The sequence below is a fragment of the Leopardus geoffroyi genome, chromosome D4 (genome assembly GCF_018350155.1).
Source record: "Leopardus geoffroyi isolate Oge1 chromosome D4, O.geoffroyi_Oge1_pat1.0, whole genome shotgun sequence".
Lineage (NCBI taxonomy): Eukaryota > Metazoa > Chordata > Mammalia > Carnivora > Felidae > Leopardus > Leopardus geoffroyi.
This window is the reverse complement of record NC_059342.1, coordinates 39,555,500-39,577,032: the sequence shown is the minus strand read 5'-3', so window position 1 is coordinate 39,577,032 and position 21,533 is coordinate 39,555,500. Positions and strand designations below refer to the sequence as shown.

Below are 21,533 nucleotides of genomic sequence, written 5' to 3'. Positions count from 1 at the left end.
GCTCAGGAATTATTTACACTCCAGTCTTGGGCTAAGCGTGTAAGTCTCCACCTGAGTCTTGCCCGTGCTACTGAATGAAAGGATCAGTTCCGCCTGGCTCTCAGGCGTGTTGTAAAGATGAATTAACCCGTACGAAGTGTTTTGAAGGTGAAACTTCCTTTTAAGTGCTGCTGCTTCTTTTTACTACTAACCATTGGTTGGTCTCTCTGACTCCGACTTGGGAAGGCGTGTGGTGGTTAACAGCAAGTGTACCGGGTCAGTGTGGCCAAGGGTGCTGAGTGGAAGTTGTTGGACAAGATGACTGCCTTTTGGATCGTTTCACCCGCCATTCTGTTTTTGTTTTGTAGCCTAACAGCAGTGGTCAAGTAGTAGGGAAAGTGCCTGGCCATTTCACACCTGTCTTGGCACCCTCTCCCCATCCCAGTGCAGTGCGACCTGTGACCCTGACCATGACAGATACTAAACCCATCACTACATCCACTGAAGGTGAGGCAGCTTCACCTACAGCAACCAGTAAGTATTTCTGTAGGAAATGAGAAATGTCCATCAAAGGCACCGTTGGATGTCTGATCCAAGGTGGAAAACACGGCAACTTTTCAGACCAGATGGAGATTTCTCATTTATGTGGAACTAGCAGGCATGTATGTGGCCTGGCTCTCACAAGCTCTCTCTTATCAAATTTCAGGCAGTCCATCCTATTTGAAAAGGGAGAAGCTCATTTGTTGAATAAACAGTTGTCAGAAAAATAATGTCATGCCTGCTCGTTCGAGGTATACATCGAAAATACACTGAATAACATAACTCAGTGTACAAGGTTTTTATGGCACCCAGAGAGATTAGATAATTGTTACTTATTGGCGCATTCCTGTAGAAATCAGTGCCCTTCACACGGCAGTCCGAATCAGGGCCTCTGTAAAATAATTGCCCGTTTACGTCGCTATAGGCTATGTCATTGCAAGAACAAAACAAAACAAAACAGAAAACAGTTACACGATGTTGGATGCAGATAACATTTTAAAGTTGAGTATTAGGCACACATAAGCCAAATGCACTTTCATTATCTACGGCCATTTTTTGGTTTGTTTGTTTTTTTTTTTTTCATTTTTGTTTTTGTTTTTTGTTTTCGTTTTTGCCTATCATGGTACATCAGGTACTGTGGTTTTGAACGTGGCCATAACATTTTAAATGTCAGAGATTTATCCAGTGAACTTACATCGAACCTACCAATAAACCAAATGATTCCTTTGCTTCTTCGTATCGAATACTCATAAAGACACAAGAAATTATCGCGCAGTTTTTCAATTGGCTTCATTCAAACTACAGGCTCCCTGGGACTAGAACTGGCACGTACAGATTGGTCAAGTGGAAGAGATAAAGCTCCAGTCAGGAGGAATTAGCAGACTCCTCATCAATTATGCATTATATACCTGAAATTCAGAGGTCCCATTTTCTTTCCTAGGGCAAAAAAAAAAAAAAAAAAAAAAAAAAAAAAAAAAAATTGAAAACCTCTGGAAATGTCTAAGTAAAATTACAGAAATACAGAGGCACCCCTGGCTCTTCCTTTTCTCAGGCTTTGGAAAGATGCTTTCTTCTTGTTTTTTTTTTTCTTTCTTTCTTTTCTTTCTTTTTTTTTTTTTTTTTTGCGGCTTCTGAAAACCTAGAAAGGGACCCTACAAGAGAAATGGACAATACTTTGAGTGTACAATGAATTCAGCATTTCTTTCTCAAAATTCATGAGGCCCCATAGCCTAATCAGTCATGTAGGCTTGCAATTCCCATCCATAATCTTTATTGTTTGTAATTGGTTTGTTGGTAGAGGGTCCTACACTAGGGAACACTTCCCTGAATGCACAGATGGGTGAAATCCAGTCAAGGAGGACTAAGAATGCTTTTGCTCCAAAGGTTAGCTGTGCACATTACGGCCACTGAAATAAGACATCCAGATTTTATTTTATTTTGTACTTATTTTATTTTTCTTATGAAATTTATTGTCAAATTGGTTTCCATACAACACCCAGTGCTTATCCCAACAGGCGCCCTCCTCGGTGCTCATCAACCCACTTGCCCCTCACAATCCAGATTTTAAAAGTGGATGCGTTGGCATCTTTGAGCAAACAAAAGTCAGCAATTTAAATAAAAGCAAATGAAAACCAGAAGATTTTTTTGAAAAGCATTGGAAAGACTATCACAGGATACATGATCCAAACCGAGTTCTAGAAACTTCATTTACCTAATCTTATAGGGATATTAATAGAGGACCTTCAAGGGAAGATCGGACCCCAAGGATCACAGCTCACCATGGGAGTGCTATTAGCCTGCTTGCTAATGCATTGTTCTTATACTCACCTGTAGGTTGATCAAAAGGGATCTGATTTGACTCATAAAATTACAAAATATTCAGAAGGTATATCTTGGTTGTATAAAGATGGCTGTATCAGCTTATTTCCCACTCCCACATAAAAGAAATTTAGGGAGTTGTTTTTCTGTCCTATAAACAGACTTGTAGCTCCAGCTCCCGAGACAACACGGATCATGAGAAATTGGTCATTGAACTGATAAGTCAGTGAAATTAAGGAAAACACATAGATGAAGGAAACCTCCTTCTCATGGTTGAAAAGAAGGAATATCGCTTTCTGAGCCTCTATGAGGCTCTTCTCCAGCTGTCCATGCTTTGCGTTGAATGCCAGAGGCCTGGTCATCAAGTAGGGCCACTGGCTGCTTATGGCTGCCCTTGTATGGGCCCTTTATTCAGGAGGAATTAAAGCTGAATTGTGAGCATCTTCACTGTTTTAAAAAGTTGACCTAAAAAGGCTTCAGTGGATCAAATTCTGCAACCCTTCAAATGGACGTGGCGGAATTAATATATTTGGCTTAAAAGAAAAAAAGCCTTTTTAAAATTAACGTCTGGATTTTTCATTAATCTGATGGTGTTCGGCCAAACATTTTAGCTTTCTTCAGACCTATAAATGTAACAAAAATGGCAAAAATATAGTTCTTCTGTTTATTCCAGCATGAGGCAGTGGGGTTGCTTAGTGCTGGAAAGTCCTTTCCTTGTGAAAAGAAACAAAAATCTTTAGGAATAGGGAGATGTTTTCTTTGGAAAATTCACTCTGTACCAAAAAGCACCTGTACCAAAAGTACTTGCAAGGTGAGATCAAAATAATTTAAGGAATATTCCCCACGTGTACTTAACGCCTGGTGGCCAAGTATCTAAAAGATGTCACCACTCCCTCCCTGGGCCAATCACAAGAAATTGACTCTTTGCGCTTATGAAAAAGAAAGAATTTTTTTTCAAAAACATTTCTCTCACACTTAAGGGCATTTTCACATTAACTGAGGTTCTGACCTGATTCACTCTCTGTGCTATCATAAATATAGGCTTCTCCTTCATGTTAGTAATATTAGATTTTCTCTTTAGCAAGACGTTGTTCATTCGGTATCATCAAGCCCATCTGCTTACATCCCATTATTACAAGCTTTCACTCTTTCCCGACAGACTTTCAGTCTGCTTTTACGTTTAGAATCGCAGACCCTCATCGATTATTCCATTGTTAGACAGCTAATATCTGGTGAAACAGTACAAGTAGGAAAAAGGCCCTGCTACAGAGCCAGCCCTTGGTACTCCCGTGGGACTATAACCGGAGCACGTTAGTGTGAGACACCCACCGCCAAAGGTCAGATGTGGTTTACTGGATAGATTTCTGGGGAGGGGGAAAAACGAACTGATTTGAGGTCAACTGCCCTTTCTTTTATGTATCACTTGGTGTTCACTCAGACAAAAGAATAGAAAAATAGTGAGACTTTTATTTTATTTTATTTTATTTTATTTTATTTTATTTGTTTTATTTTTTGGTTGCAAATCCCGCCTCTCTGGGTTTCTTTTACATGGACAGGGTGTTCATTCTGATAGTTCACAATTTTTATCTTTGTTTTTGTTCTTCCTTAATCAGCCTACACAGCCTCAGGCACATCTCAAGCCAATCGATATGTGGGACTAAGCCCAAGAGACCCATCCTTCCTACATCAGCAACAGGTGGGCAAGTTTCACCCAGGTGTGATGGTGTAGCCACGCTTTCGCATTGGTGCTCTCTCCATGCTGCCTCTCAGATCTGGACTCAGAACGGGGCTCCCGGGGGCTTCTGGGAAAGAAACTGATCATTTCATTTTCCAGAATATTTTCTCATTTACCCTTTGTTTCTTGCCTCTCTAAACAGGGTTTCTCAAATTGGCTCAAGACTTTTTCCACCTCTGTGGCCTAGATCGATAACATCCATGAGTAACCAGGGTCTCGGCCAGGGGATTTTTCCCAGTCTTATTGGCTGTTGAGAACTTACTAGCCTATAGCTTCCAAAGACAAAAATTGAAAACTGATTTAAAAGCCCATTAGAGTAGAAGCAGGACACAATTTGTGTTTTTGAGCTCTTTCATAGTTTCCAGATGTTTTACTCCTCATTTTGGACTTTTAGTCCAAGAGGATGAGTTATGAAGCTAAAACCTCGGGTGACACATCATTCCTATTTTAATAGGCTTAAATTGGCTTACTGATTTCAGATGTGATAAAACACTTTTTTGTTGTTCTGCTTTCTTACATCATTTATGTTTCAAGTAGCATTTTAAATTTCACATCTCATTAATGCTGTAAATTTAATGCAAATGAAGTGTTTACCCAAACTGTGAAAATATACAGCCAGGATTAATGGTGGCTTCTAAACAAATTAGCCACAGTCAAAGGCATGGAACATACCAATACAGAAATCCCATGATTCTAGTTACAGGACGACAGAAATAACTCTAAACACTTTGGAATTTAGATATATTTTATGATGCATATGTTCGCTGCTCTCAAGTTCTGATAGCAGAGCAGTTTGAAATTAACAGTGTGCAAAATATTAAGTAGGGAAAAATAGGCTATCGTGAATAAGCAGGAGCTGGTGTAAGCTTACCTGCTCTTCGTTCATAGGTTGTAGGTGCATTTGTCTGTGTCGTTAAGTAGGTAGTAAGCCTCACCAGGGCCTCTTGCCTGCTTCCTTTTGTTCCGGACGTGCCCACCTAGCTTGTGCTCTCTCTTAGCTGTGCTTCATGCGAAATTCCCAAGTCCTGCCCAGTTGTGGACCAAGGTAGCAGACCACATATATCAAAGGTCACCACCTGCGGAGTTCAGAGAAAATCATAAAGATGATAGCTTACTCAAGATACTTGACATCGCGCCAGATTTTTAAAAAGCAAAACCAAACAAAAGAGTGAGAACTAACTGAAAACATCTGTACACAGTTATGAAAATACCAAATAATAATTAGTGGTTTTGCCAGCCATTGGCTTTTCAACATAATTCTCTGGAATGTTGCTTTTTTTCACCTCTAAAATTGCTATAATATGAAATGTGTTATAATTACTATAATATGGTTCTATTTGACAAATGTGTATGTTCACTGTGTTTATTAAAAAAAAAACATGTAGGATTTATAGGTTTAGAAACTTGTTCTTTTCAAAATCATTCCACATATTTTCAGAAATATCTTCATCATGGGATTTGCATTATTCTTTATGACACATCTCTACTTTCCAGTTAATTTTTAATTCATAGAAACATGCCTCCTTTAGCCCCAAACACATTTAGACTATATCCAATTCCACGTATTTAGAAGCAATCTTCCCATCCTGCTGTGCTAACCTGTGGCAGCTTTAATTTCTTTTATTTACCACAGATGACTAACTTTAGAGGCTCAGGTAATTATGATCACAAAAGTCCATCATGTAAAATTTACTTTGTCTTTCGCATATCCGAGGATGAATCGAGAACACTTGGCAGGCATCGGGAAGGTATGAGTCTTAATGTAGATGGAGATCTGGGCACATTTTAATTGAAAATACATATATGCGAGTTCCAGAACTACCAACTTTTGTTATGAAAGGCCACCATTTCTTATTTAAGTGGGCAATGTCAAGTGAAGACCTCTTACAATAGAAATATGATTTGTTTGGTCAAATGCGGTTGATATTTATGGAACGTACGATGTGTATAGATCCTCGGAAGAAAAAAAAAAAAACTATAGAAGGGTCAGAGCTAAAAATGAAATGTTCAATTCTAGTTAGAATCTGCATTTACCATGCAGACGGATAATTTGTCCTGTAGATGATGAAAGAGTTAGTGCTACTTTTTGACATGAAGAAGCCCAATATGGCAAATTTACAATGAGCTACAGTTTTGAGGCATGCGGAAAATGAATGTATATGCATCTTATACTATCCACGAATATTACTAAAGTAAGGTTCCAGTTAAGAGATTATTACTTTTCTGCTTTTAAATTTTGAAAGAATCACTGAGATGAAGTTTTAGGCTTACTATCCAGGAACAGAGGGACAGAAATACTTTAAATGACTTCGGTAGAGTAAAGGTTATGCTTTCCTACAGCAGAAATGAGATTGATTTACTGTGTCCTTTCATTACTTTACAAAGATTTAAAAGAGACCACTCTTGTAGCAGCAGGTTCTAAATGCATTTGGTTTAAAGCACTCAATGATGAATGAAAAGGAAAATCAAGGGGTACATGAAATAAAGGTAATCAATCATTTTATATTAGCTAGGAGAAATTCAAAATTAGAAAGGCAATGGATTTAGTCTGAGAGAGTTCTTTTAAACATTCCCCATAGCCTTTAATATACATGACCCCTTAAGAATAAATATTGTCACCAGGTACATTCTTCAGTTTATTGGCGGCCTCTTTATAAAGATTTATCCTTTTAGGTTATGAAAAGTATTGATGTGCATTGTGCAATGCTATTTTTTTCTCAGAAAAGAACTTTAATATAGCCTACATAAATTAGGGTTAACAATAAATTTAAGATTGTTGAATAATTTTGACTATCTTATAAATAATCTTTCCACAAAATGACAATAAAGGAGACCTTTCAATATAGTCATTTCAAACACACAGGGATACTGGCATTCTTAAATTGAGATGGCAAATATTAAAATTAACCCAATATTCCACTGGTAAGAGTAATACATCCATATTGGCAAATCTGAATACTAGAAGCATAAAAGCATATACTTTTATACCCATTAACTTGGTACACATACAGCTGTTGTTAGTAATACTATGTCTCAGTGCTCCTTAAAATGGTTATTACTGATTAATGTCAGTTGCTAACTGCCTTGAAATACTCGTGGTTTTTTTTCCTGACACGAGAATTTCACCTATCATTGTAAATATGATATCTCATTTGAATCCAAAAAATAATCCGTAATCATGAAGACTATTTCAAAAAGATTCACGTAAACGAGTTGATCATTTGCCCTGACAAACAATCCTCTAATTATAATCATCAGCTGATGCCAGCTGATCAGGACTTGAATTTTTCCTTTATCTCCTAACATAATCCTGTGTGTCGCGTTGTTCAGGGTCTGGAACTAGACTGTCTTTGGGATGATTGGCTTCGTTCCTGCGTTCACTGTTGGCTTGGGGAGGTCTTAAAAGCAGACATCAACTGGAGCTTCATTTTTCTTTGACTTTTCTATGGGAAGGTGGTGTGGTGGCTTGAGGAACCCCTGGGTCCTGCTTTGGCAAACTGAACTCTTTGGTCTTTCCTGAGAAATGTCTTTTTATGATTTGGACCCTTTTCAGAAGTGTCAAGGATCTCCACGCTGACTTAACTTCACAGAAGCTTAGTAAAATGCAGTGTTTCTCTTCCTCGTACTGCGAACACACTGTGCACGTTCCCTGTGATAGGCAGTGAGGGGACCCACGTGTCCCAAGTTTTGTAGCTGAGAGAATGGGAACTACATGGCAGAGCGTTGGACTTCCCAGAAATTATTTTATAATCCACGCTAACAATTTTAGTATGAGTGGCGAACAGGAGACGGCTTGCTCGAATTAGCACCAATACCTTATCTGGTCAACCTCATAATGAATTTGTTAAAATTGTAGGCCTTCTTTCTTTGCTCTTATTGGAAGTTGCGTGATAAAAGAGGGTCTAGTCAACTTGATTTTCACCATTGTATTTGAGTGCAAGGTTATAATAAAAATATGAACCTTCACTGTTACACGTTAGTACAACATATAAAAAAAATCTCACTGCAAGTGGGAAATAAAAGTTTGTAGCTAAGAAGCTTCTTGTTCAGAAATAAAAGATTACTAATCGCACCAGGTATTGAAAAGCATATGAACCTTTGGTACAGATTTGAGGCTTTTGATGCCATAAGTGGGAGGTCACTTTTGCCTTCCGAAAGGGAGACGACAACGTCACACAAGCTCTAGTTTATAAGATGTAAGACTTATTTTCATAGTCTCAAAATTATAATCTCCTGATTATATGTACACTCCTTATCATTAGAGCTCATGAATGAATGGCCTGATCAGCTCAGGTCCCTGCATTATGTGCACAACTGCATGGGTTTTATTGGTGCCTGAGCTTCAGCATGTTACATCTCTTGCATGACTACTTAATGCTATCATTTCCATTTCAATCACTGGGCTACCTTATATCAAAATATTTTCGACACTTTCCCTGGTATAATTTTGAAACTGGAATTTGGAAGTGCTTTTCCTTACGCTGAAAATTTCCGTTGCACCAAATGGCCTTCCTAAGAAATTGCCTCTGTAGGAATTTTTTTTTTAAATGAAGATATTAATTGAAATTTCTTTGCAACGTTTGTCCTGGCAAATGGCAAAGCCAAAGCTAGGTACCTTGAGACCACTGGAAAGGTAGTCTTTTATTAGAGAAAAGCAATTGAAAGGACACTAGCAGACTATCAACAAACTTTTCAATAAAGTCAGGAAGCAGGCTATCAACACTTGTGGCTGTTCTTATTGTGTCTGTTATCATAATTGACAGCTTGACGTAAAACCCTATCACATGACTTCTGGGTAGGTATGTAAATGGATAAGAGGTCACTCTTCACATATGCTAGCTGGAAAGGAAACACATTTAAAGGAAGTTTCAGTCAAAATAACGGCTATGCAAATGTTTAGCCTTTTGGCTAGTTCTTATGCTTTTAAAAAAACCTCCCGTGGTCTGCTTTATCATGCCTTCATTTATTTATTCACTCACTTTCAGTATTTATCAAATTCTAGATAAACTAATTAATGTAAAAATAAAATTATGTTTACCGTAGCCTTACATTTTGATCAACAAAATCACAAGGGAAAAATTATCTTGTCCTCTGAAAATATTTACTTTAAAAGATCCAAGTTGAATCAAGGAAGTAGAGGAGATTCTGAAGGTTATAATTATAGCCATTTTAGCCTTAAATATTCTTGATGGGGTGGGGGGCACATGAAGCATAGGGTAGGAAAAGAACAGTGGTAAGCAAATCAGTATCTTTGGTGAGAACCAGGGATTAGGAGTCCGGAGGTTTGGTTTTAGTGTTGACACAAACAGGGCATGTCTGATCTTGGACGAGTCCATAAACTTGACTGTCCTGTATCTTTATCTTGGAAAGGAAAATGAAGGGGTTGAACTTCACAATCTCTGAGTTCCCTTGAAACCTTACATTTTACAAGTTAAACTAGTCTCCATGTGAAAAAAAAAAAAAACCCTCTTCATTTGCTAATACTTAGGATTTATGGTCAGTTATGTTTATGTAGTTCATGGGCTATGCATACCCATTTAATGTAATTCTACTGCGCTAGCTAAATTAAATATCAAGAAGCATGGGTTCCAGAAATTGACATTAGAAGTAACTTTAAGGTACCAGGATGATCTTGGGGCGCCTGGGTGGCGCAGTCGGTTAAGCGTCCGACTTCAGCCAGGTCACGATCTCGCGGTCCGTGAGTTCGAGCCCCGCGTCGGGCGCTGGGCTGATGGCTCAGAGCCTGGAGCCTGTTTCCGATTCTGTGTCTCCCTCTCTCTCTGCCCCTCCCCTGTTCATGCTCTGTCTCTCTCTGTCCCAAAAATAAATAAACGTTGGAAAAAAAAAAAAAAAGTACCAGGATGATCTTGAATCTCTTTTTTTTTTTTTAATGTGTTATATGTTTTACATATAACAATTTTATTCTGAACGTTCTGCTTGTTCATTTAGAGGCCATTTTATTTGCTCCATGGTGAGTAATTAATAAAAGCAATAAAATAAAACTCTACTAATCTGAGAGTTAGAGGACAGTTTGAACATTGGATTGTTTATCTTTTAAGCATCCCCTCAAAAGCGCCTTTACCCCCAAAAATCTGTTTCCTTGAGGCTATCTGTAGAAGTGAAAACAAAAACAAAACAAAACAAAAAACCCCTAAGAACGTAAAACACACCTTTCAAGATATTCCCTTGAGGGTCACTGTAAACTTAAAAAAAAAAAAAAAGTGAGAAGGTAAATTTGCCTGTGTTGATTATTCTGTTTACAGTTTAATGGTTTATTGGTTCAACTGAGAGCTGTTGTCATCATGAGGGACTGTTAGTACATCGGCCTGTTTGCTGAGTCTAGCAAAATAGAACGTTTTGCTTACCTTCTTTCTTTTGTTCCCAAAGCTAATTGCTAAGCATTTAACAAAAGCCCCTGTTAATAACAATGGAGGGCCCTCATTTGAATAAACAAAATCTTAACTCTGAAATCACAAGCAATATTGATTCTTTATAGCTGTCAGCTACCTATGACTAATGTGGGTACAGCTAGGAAAGGATAATGACCCAACTCTTAGGTGTTTTTTTTTTTTTTCTTATGTAGATTTTTGAGGGAAACTGCTTGAACCCATCCTTGTAGGCAAGGAACAAGGTTCTCATTCCAGAGTCTTGATAGAATGCCATTCTAAGAACATAGGCAGGAAAACTTGACCTTCACTTCTTCCTTACTTGTTACGTAGGTAACCCTTTACTCATAGCTTTCCTGGAGGACAATCTTACTTCCTTACTTCACCTTCTGCTTGCTCTTGGAATTCTGGGCATAATTGTTTTAATGTAAATTTTACCTCAGTTTCCTAGACAGTCTAATTTCATATTGATAGATGCATAAAATTAAAGGATTAAAATTATTTATGGGAGTGTGCATTTCTATAAGGATATGCATATGCTCAGGTCTGTTAAAGACTATAATGTTACAAAAATAGGAATTGCTCTCCACCTCCATTCAAACACACAACTCTTACAGACTAAATATTTGAACTAATCTGTACCTAGTGTTTTCTATTTGATTACTATTGGAGGAAACAAGTAATTTCCTTTTTTTTTTTTTTTTTGACGAAAATACTTGGAAAAACCATTACAGTGTTATTGAAGCCTATGTACTACTTGAAATTAAAGTCTTCAGATTTAATTTAAAGAGAATTGATAGCTACATTATATAACAGTGACTCTTTCACATGACAGAAATTGATGAATCATCACCCCAACCTCAAATGACACTATCACCTGTTATTTTAAATTTATTTAGAACATAATGTAACGAGTTTTTGCTGTTGGGAATAGTGACTTATACTAAGAACATTTAACATGCCCCCAAAAGAAGCGTAATACACCTAGTGTTAACTTTTTATCCCCGAGATTCTATTCAAAATTTGCTGAGTCAGAACTCTCTTCCTCAAACAAAGAGTCTTAGTAATTGATCTTATTAGGAATAAGAGTGAAGAGTGATTTCTAGTTTAATTATTCAGTTGTTTCCCCTGCCACACCATCACCTTTAAAATTAAAATTTCACTTCGTCAGGAAGTTCATTAATTCAAAGATGCTTTATGCAAAAGAAGGTTAATTAATAAATTAAAAAAACATAAAGAGTGAGGGTCTTGCTTAAGTGACCTGCTTTAAGTAATTTATAACACATAAGCGTGTATAAACAGGTCTCCTCAGAAATTTTTGGAAGTGTTGATAATGCTACCCCACAATCTAAAGAACTAAATAAATCTAATTTATATTTTTCGTTCTCAGTAACCGAGAGGAAATTAATTTAATACTAATTAATATCCTGCCAATTTTTTTGGCATCCAAATTATTGCTAACTACTATGTCTAGTGATTGTTTTGTATGTATTTCATCATATTTTCTGTTTTGAAAAAAAATTAACCCTATTGAATTTATCTTACGTATGGATGAAAGTAAATAGCTATGGTCAGGTTTAACCCCTTTGGGACTACTCTTAGGAAAGAAAAGCCCCCAAATACATTGATTTTAAATGTTACAAATGTGGCCAAAGATAGCCCACTTGACATTTGTTAGGGTGGTAAACAAACAAATAAACAAAACATTAGCAACACGAACAACCAAAAAGTAAGCAGTTTACAAATACATCCTTCCAAAGAGACACAGTGTTCCTGTCATTGCTTGTGAGACAAGTCAGTTAATCAGTGAGTAATATTTAGGTTCTCCTGGCGTCATAAAAGCATCTTTTTCTGAAGATTTCTGCAATCTAAGCTGCGAGCCCCACAGAAACTCACCTGAAGTTAGCAGAATTATCATGAGCTCTGCCTGAATAGACTCCTCCATTCTTGAGAATGTTTAATTGACGAAAAACTAGGAATTTCACTGACTAGAGTAGAATCAATAAGTGGTCCCTACGGTAATCTTGACACAAAGGCAAGGGTTTTGTTTTTTTTTTTTTCTTTTATAGCTGTTTTTAGATCTTTTTCATAGTATTGCTTTAAGAAAATGCATTTTGAAAGAGACAATAGGCTTACTGTTACTGTAAAAAAACAAATTGCCCCATCACACTGCATTTCTGATTAGATGATTCATGTTGAACACTTAAAAAAAATCTTGCCATAAAGTTTGTTATCTGTTTGGTTTTAAGACTAATCAAGCATACATTTTCTCTATTATGCAAGTATTATGGTCCGTGTTAAGAATATTTTTCATTCTTATTTAGTTTCTTTACTGGTTTATGGCTCCTTTATGAGTACATTGTGAGAAGAAGCCACACATCCTATCAATCTGTTTACCTGGCCATCTACCTACCTACCTACCTACCTACCTACCTACTTATCTTAAGGGAATTTTTTTCAGTTCTTTATAAAATTGCTTTCACCTAAAATATCAATATAATGAAAACATGTGTTTTGGAAATTTTAGATGGTATATTTGGAGACTCATAGATCTGTAGAAAAGGGTGCAAAACGATTATTCTAAAACTCCAGAATCACTATTACTCACAATGTGTAGAACCTCATTGGTCTAACAGGAACAGTAAAGGCTCTTAATAGCCATTTTTTTTTTAAGCCATAGCATTATCAGAAAGGATTACAATAATTTATCAGGAGTTTAAAGGCACTTTGGCTGCAATCATCACCTTGTAGAAATCCTCACTGAAACACAGCAAACAAGGTGCAGTGGGTTGCTCTGAATAAGACATCTTTTCAATGCAAGATGCAGTTAATTCACAGCAAGGCTATCTAACGATAAAAACCATGATTTTCTAGTGGGGTTTCCCCCTCGGCCAAAGCCAGATAAGTTTACTTTCATAGGCATACAAATAAGCAATATATCTTTTCAATAAATCTGCTAGCACTGTAGGGCAGCTGTGAACCAAACAGAGCTGGATAGGGTTACTCGAACCCTCTTCCGAAGGGCAGAGCTGATGATTCCAAGATCTGGGAAGAATTTGTTTCAGCTTGTACTCAGTGCATTCCTGGCTCTATTCAGATGTGGTAAAGTATTTTAAATGCCATTACTCTGAGTTTAAAATCAAAGTAGAAATCCTCATCAACTCCTTCTAAACAGTGCCACTTTGACTGCAGCAAAATTAGGAAACATCTAGAAGGGAATACCTTGATGCTTCTAAACATAAGCTAGGGAGAATGTATAAGGTGGGACCTTTACTCCTCTAAACTGCATGTCTTCTGTGTTTTGCAAACTGCATGCTTAAAGTTATTGATTATTTTACTCAGTGCGGATTATTTGGTATGTTGCATAAAAAAAGCTTTTTTTTTTGTTTTCTTCCTAAAATATATCTCTCTATTGAATATTAACGTTTGCTTTTATTTCAGCTCAATTTGTACTCTAATAATGGCTAATTGTTATGTTCTAAGCACTCGTTTCTCCTGTATGCTTTAATTAATAGAGTGGCCTATTGCAGTAGAGTTTTCTAAAAAGAGTGTCTAGGAATTTTGCTTTGCAGAGTAAGGTTTTCTTTTGCTTTTGTTTTTGTTTTTGTTTTTGTTTTCCTTTAAGCTGCCTCTTGGGAAAGTAAGGTTAATGCCATGTACAGTACTGGTTTGCATGTATTCATTTAAATACTAAAAACTGTAGAACTGCTCGATCCATATCTGACTGCTAGGTTTCAATTGACAGCTGAGGATTTGTGACTGGACCATGAATCAAAACGGCAGGCATTTATACCCCAGTACCAGTGAGGATACATTGGGAATTACTTGGCAAAGGTAACATTTTAATTATTTCCAACCCTACACTTACACCTAAAAGTTACATGAGCTATAGTGTTTGTTTTTAACCAGCTTTACAGAAAATATATGTTAAACATGTAGTTGTCTGGGCTATCCCACCGCTCTTTCCCTATCCTCCTCCTGTATTTCTTTTGTCAATGCAACTTCAAATTAATTTGGGACTATAGCATCTGCTCGCTGATCATTGGAATTTCCAACTGCTGTCAAATGTTTTCAACAATTTATAATTTGGGGAGGGGGCGGGGAGAAGATTTGACACTTCACATTTCAGGACCTAAAAAAAAAAATGAAATCATAGTTTTAGGGAAGATTTCTCAGCTATTTGAGGTCTAATAAAGCATTGGGTTTTTCACATTATGGGTTCTTCTCATTTCAGCTCTTTCCTCTACTGCTAACTTTAAACCATTTTACTATTCAGTTGTTCCCCTGTTGGAGGGGAAAAGCTAGAAGAAAATTTCCAAATTAGTTGACTTCACTGTTATCAGCGGCGTTCGTTAATGTTGGAGTCAGACGATTGTTGAAATCAACAGCTAAAGAAGGAATTTGGTTTAAATGAAGTTTTTAACCTCTGTTCATTGATATGAATCATTGAGAACTGAATTTGTTTGGTTGGCTGAGGAAATGATCTTAAAACTAGTTTCATCTTCAAAACTAGTTTTGATACTATCTCGTGTATTGCTTTTGGAAGGTAGTGCTGAGTCAGCTTCTTATGTATTATGTTAATAAAGAACGAATTGTGTCAAATTGGCAAATTAAATAATTAAAATTCATGGTATAATCATGTGCAATAAGAGATAAAAACTCCTAGAAGAGCGTGAGGGAATCCCATAAGGAGTTCACCAAATGCAGAGCCAACATAATTTTCCAACACTGCTATGGGTCTGATGCTGTATCGTAAAAGTACATACTCAAAAATCAGCTGTAAGTGGACTGCCGAACTCCATTTCACGTGATAGAAGCTGCTGAAAAGGAGAATCTAAAAGAATGGAATTAACAGAATGTCCACTTTTCCTCTGGTGAAAACCGAGACAGCTAGTTGGATTCAGTTTTTAAAACTTCATGAGTTTTTATTAATGCATTTCCTAAAATGAATACGATATGACTTTTCCTCTTCTTAAAGATTGGTATACATCCACTTTAGAAGGTATTCATTTTTACATATTTTCATTTTTTTCCCCCAGGAAGCTTATATAATCCCTCCATTTGGAAAAAAAAAATACAATATATACTTATAAAAAAGAAATTAAGCACAAGGAGAACATACTGTTTAAATAGTCTTAAAAAGAATATGAATTAAATCCCATGAAAATGTCTTATTTAAATAGTCTTAATTGGTTTTAAATTAATTTAATCGGATTTGATAACACCATGTTTGGATTTAATTTTGTTAAATAACTTTCTCATAGTCCATGTTCTCCATGTCAGTGAGCATAAAAACCAGGTCTGTGTACAAATGTTACTGTATTTATAAGAATTGCAAGTCAGATGGAGTGTACTCATGTTTTTAAATGTGGCCATACCTGTGTGAACCTCTAAATCTATGATTACTGATCGACATTTACTTATCTAAAATAGGATAGTACCTTTATAAAGTACATGAAAGCCAAATAAAGGTATCAGTTATTGGTTATTTGACATATAACTGCACCGGGTTCCTAGTAATGTTTTGAATCAAAAATTGACATCCCAGAAAAGGAAAAGGTGAGTGGACAATGAATCACCCTATGTATCAGAGTGGATTGATACGATGACTAAACCCAGCTGAGGAGACCATTGTTCATGTTACAGAACCCCTTCTTGTTGAAAAATTGGTGTGGTAATCAGCTTCAAGTTATAAGAAGTCAGAAAGAAATTTAGAATTCATTTTGTTAAGATTTTTTTTCTTCCCCCCTCAAAGAGAGTATTTTTTTTTTTTTTTTTTTGGTTAATTGATAATGATATATAGACTGGCTTTAATCCTTCAAAGAGCTTTAAAAAGGTAGCTTTCGGCTTGTTCCCTTTTTATCGTGATTCACAAGGCCCATAATTGATAATGGCAAGCATCATGTTCGTACATTCAACAGGTGTTTATTGAATCTCTCTGGTACGCTGTCCCAAAGGCTGTGTGACTGATTCAGGTGCTCACAGTTCTTAGAATCTAAGTATTATACAGTTTACAATAAATATACTCAAATAAGACAGCAATTTGCTTTGCTCTGTTGTAGTTTCTTCTTTTTTTAAATAGGCTTAAGTAGAGTCCATATTTGATAATACAGATAAGCCATGCCTGTGGCACAACACGTTCTTAATTCATTCATGGTTTATAGTTTGTACTCTGTGGTCATTTATGAAAAAATTTTTTTAGAAAGGATATCGAAAAAGGAAATCAGAAACTTCTGCAAAATTACTACTACTTTTAAGGGGATGACAGACATCTAAACTCATCGAGGCACTGCTACAACTTTAACATGATCTGATTAAATAGAAAATATTTGAGGAATGTGGAGCAGTTCAACCAGAGAATTAAATAATTTGCCTCTGTCATAATGGCATAAAGAAAATATCAGGTTATTTTTGCTGTGGCTGTTGATTTCTGGTTTTAACACAAGGCGATCCCTGGAGACTCTATACTAGAAAAGGACAAAGCAAAGAAGGTGTTTTGGTTTTGCTTTGTGTTTGGCCTTTGCTTTATTTTGTTGTGATTGTTGTTGGTCGCCATTACTTTCTTGGTCCCGCCACTCCTCCACAGTGGCCTCCTTTTCTGCTTTACATGAATCCTCCCCTGGAGGTGTTTCTATGTCAAAGGCAGCTCATTTTGCACGACTGAAAATGGCAGGGAGGCGAGAGCCCGAGAGCCCTGCACGTGTAATCCAAGCTGGAAGATTTCCCCTATCCTCCTCCCTCCTTGTCCTGCCCCCAACCCCATGTATAAACATTCCCTTAGGAACCAAAGCGACTCAATCGGAAAGTTTTCACAGACTTATTAGGTTGTTACCCTGAAGGTGTTTTGTTGTTTTGACCTTAGCATTTTGTGAAGTGTGTGTGTGTGTGTGTGTGTGTGTGTGTGTGTGTGTTGCTTGCACCTTGAAAATGTGAATTTTTCTGTCTAACCCAAAGGTCAGGTACTGCAGTTAACCCAGAGTGAAGTTTGTTGGTGAAGGACTCATTTCTTGAGTCAGGAGGGGCTCAGCTCTTGGGAGGGTAATAGGTGAGGAGTTGCTTAAGCTGTTCGTAAGAGTACTGTCGTGTCTGTGCTTTGTCCTCCGATGTGGACAAATGACACTGTTGCGTATGTGAGTTATGTGGGTATAAACAAATACAGCAGTTAACTCCCTAACTGGCTTGCTTTCTTGAGACTATAGCCAGAGCATGCCTTGTACTATCAAGTATGAAAGGGCAATGTAATTGAATGAAAAAGAAAGCTGAAGGACAATCCAAGAATAATATAAACAGAAGTTATTTTAAAACATTGGAGGGAGTGCTTTATGCAAAAGAGAAACTGGATTTATTGTTTCATTCCCTCTTCTTTCCCTTCACCCCTTTCAAGAGAAGCAAAGCCACAAGTGAGTGGCTGTATGTGTCTGATGGCTTATATAAACATAGAAGAAGCCTTCAGATGGCTAAAATAAACATGCGCGTGTTACTGAAGGATATGTTTACACAAACCATTTGCTCAGCCTCTGAAATAATGAATAAATGAAGATTTCACTGAAATAATTGGAAGGATTTTTGTGTCTCTGCTGATGCCATAATTGAATGGCACCAAAGAGACTTTTATCAGCTCTTTTCCATGTTACATGTGTTAGCAGCTCCTTTCTGTGAGTTGAATACTTCATTCTGTAGTTACTTTACACATGTTTTGGTAAGAAATTGTCGTTTATTACTGCAATTCTAGGGAGTTGCTTGATTTCCCAGGAGAAATTTGGCAGCCAGTAAAGATTATTTGGATCTGGTTGGTCAGGAGAGGGGAGGGGGGCAAAAGGAAGGGGTAGGAGCATTCACTTCATACATAGAATCCTATTTGCATAACACTGTCCTCAACCATTTACCACCTCCCTTGCTTTGCCCCTAAGATGGTCTTTGCAAAATATATGTCCTCAGTGATATAGGAACAGAAGTAATCTTCAGTATTGGGTTGCAAACCATATGTTTGTGTGTAATGTATGTGTGTGTGTGTATGCACGTACACGTGTGGATCACACACGTGTGCATACACACATTCATGTGCGTGTGTGTGCACACACACCTACACATGTGGCACACGTATGATGAGGAAACAGCGTGTTTCCTGGTGTTTCCTGTCCGCAGGTAGTATTAAGAGTTAACTCTTATTTCAACATTACACTTAGACCATCCCTACAAATTCACTAGGTTAGCATTTCCTGCTTTCAGTTTGTTATCTTGACACATAACTACGGCACAACAGCTGGGTTGTTCCTGGAGTTCCTGGGGGGAGCTTTATTCTCAGAGTGCTGAATTTCCTTTTCAGCTGTCAGCTCTAAAGTGTGTTCAAAATGTTCAACTTTTTACACACCATTCTGGGCCCCTAGCACCACTCTGGGACTATGATAGAAGTGCTGATCAGGTAGATGCATGGAAGGATCTTTGGTTCAAGGAGGAGGATTGCAAAAGCCAAAAATGCACATGCTCACCGTTTGGTACTGGAGCTGCTAGCTAGTGTTGTTCTTCGTATTTGAATATTTGTTTTAAAAGAATCACTCCATTCTCATCAAAAATTATTTGCACCTGTTATGAAATAAAAAATGTTACCGTCCTTAAACACTCCCTGGATCCAGTGTTCACACACACACACACACACACACACACACACACACACACAGTATCAGTGATCTGGCTGTTGGAAAATACATTGGGGTTCGCAGTAGTTTTGCCTAACTTTCTCCGTTTATAAAGAAAGATTTGCACAACACAACATTTCCTTTTTATCTAGGAAACTCTTCAGAACACTTCCTAAGAAATTAATTGTATTCCAGCCAGACTTGCATGCTGCCATCCCACAGGAAATGGGTCAGCAATCCATTAAGATGCCATTAGATAATCTAATTTGGAACTTAATCTCTAAATTAACCATGCTCCATACTTGAAGCATACTTGAGAGAAAGAAAAAAGTTTACGTTTGAATCGATAGGGGAGCCGAAGCGTGAAGAAGGCTGTTTGTTTTTTCTGTAGCTGTGGTCACGTCTCAAGCCGTCTGGTAACCAGGAGAAACCAGACATGATGTAATTCCAGATTGAACTTGAACTTCAGGGACTTAGGAGAGGGGAACAATGGACCATAGGAATCAATAATGTCCATTTTCCACATGATTATGTTTGGAGCTTTAAGTTAACCTTTATGGGAGAAGCAGCGGGATCTGCAGTGTGACCAAAATGAGATGATCCAGAGACAAGATGTTAGAGGAAAGAAAACAACTTTTTCCGTGATATTTTCTGAGCAGCACTGCGGATTCCAGCAGGATTAGAAAAGTTCCCGCTCTGCAGTAAACCGGTGGCCTGTTCAGAGCACTCTTTGTTCGCTTAGGTAGGACAAACTTAATCTTATGTTTCCTGTCAGATGATTTTTGGCTGCACTACGGGAGAGGGCGGAGCGTGATTCAGAAAATTCCCAAACGTAAACCTTGCCGCTTCACCCTTTGCAACGAAAGAAGGACATTTGAACACCTCCTTTATTTGAAGATGTTTTAGGGAAAGTGCCAGATTTACATATGCATTACTTCCGTCAGGAGTCAGCTCCTCCGGCAGCCAACACCCCTTTTAGGAGCTGACCTTTTGGTTTTCGTGTTTGCGAGTGCTGTTAGTAGGTATATCGTGAATTTTTTTAGTCATATTTACTTAGATAACAAAGCATATGAATGGGTAAATATACTACTAAACATACGAGAAAAGAAAAGGCAAAAGCCTGTGTAAGTCCCAGAAATCGAAGACCACAAATTTTGAAGATTTGGAAATTTGCAGAAAGTGACCTTGACTCCCTCCTTTCTTAATTTCTGTTCTACATGAAGGAAGATCGTTGTTGTTGTTGTTGTTGTTGTTTTGTTTTTGCACGTGTATTCTCTCTGCACATATATTAGCAGGCATAATATAAAAAATGTGTTCAGTTCCTTAATCGGTTGTGGTTTTATGATTCAGAATTCTGATCCAAAGAAATTCTGTTATTTAGAGGTGAAATTACACAAGTTACACTGATTTTTGCTTTTACATGAAAATCCCTTGGGAAAGAACAGGCTTTTGCTCTTGTGTAAAACTTAACATTTCTTTTTAATTTAGTATGCCTTGGGTGATTTTCTCTAGTGAAAGGCACTATTTGGGAGCATTATTTTTGCAGAGAATTTTGTCTGCTGTTGGAGACTCACATATGCTAATCAGGGGAGCAGGCGCACTGGTAACAATAGCATTGAAAGGAACCCAGGGATAGAGAGGAATACAGACCAGAGAAAGGATGGAAATCCACATGTCGGGTTCTCTGCTGTGGTAAGGTCTGTGGGAGGAGCTCAAATAACCACTGGGAGCCTGATCATGCTAGATTTTTTAATTGGCTGAAACCTCCCACAGCCACATAAAACGTTACGGATGTGTGCATGCGTGTACTGCGATTTATGTACAGTTAGCCACCTTTGTGGGAATTCTCTATCTTTCATTTTCAGTTCTAAGACATGAAAAATCTCAAACGTAATTTTTTTTTAAAAATCAACTTAATTCGGCCTATTTAGGGGACCTGTATTTTCCTTATGTCTGAAGTACACATTTTAAGGAAATAAGTTTTTATTATTTTTAAGGGTATAGGTTGCCTTGTTGAAGGCTCTTCTAGGATTTTGTAAAAGCTTTTTGCTAAAAGAGTCTCGTAATTATAACGACCACATTTCATATTTAGCTGCAGTAAATGTGCCCTGTTTATTTAGTCGCCCTGTGCTCTTCGTTAGATAAACTATTTCACTGGCATAAGCCATTATTTTACTTAGAAAATGCTGATACCCACGCATGGCAAAGTCAGCATTCAATCCAGCGTGCTCCAATAACAAAACACATCTGAAACAATTGAATATAAATTAATGAGCTTTGATGGCCTACCGTTTTGATGTGTTATTTCCAAAATTGTTGGTCCCCAAAGAGTAGCCATAAAGAAGGCTATTTACCTACTTAGTTAAGAAACAAATCCGTTTCTTTTTCATTACTATGAAGTGCTATTGCTTGCAGTTAGAATAATTCCATGAGCCACCT

The 21,533-nt window shown here is 37.4% G+C and overlaps 1 protein-coding gene across 15 annotated transcripts in view; it reads left to right on the top strand.

Moving 5' to 3' along the window:
- Window positions 1-21,533, top strand: part of NFIB (nuclear factor I B) — a 453,529-nt gene that overhangs the window by 418,346 nt on the left and 13,650 nt on the right. For 3 of the 15 annotated variants that reach the window (XM_045468031.1, XM_045468033.1, XM_045468035.1), the window contains exons 9-11: window positions 348-513; window positions 3,951-4,033; window positions 14,204-14,292. The exons of 2 other annotated variants lie outside the window; for them this stretch is intronic. In XM_045468031.1, coding sequence (XP_045323987.1) covers window positions 348-513; window positions 3,951-4,033; window positions 14,204-14,292 — 338 coding nt within the window. Of the gene's footprint in view, window positions 1-347; window positions 514-3,950; window positions 4,034-14,203; window positions 14,293-21,533 lie in introns of those variants that run through there. 10 more of the 15 variants (XM_045468032.1, XM_045468034.1, XM_045468038.1 and 7 more) reach the window with 6 other exon arrangements.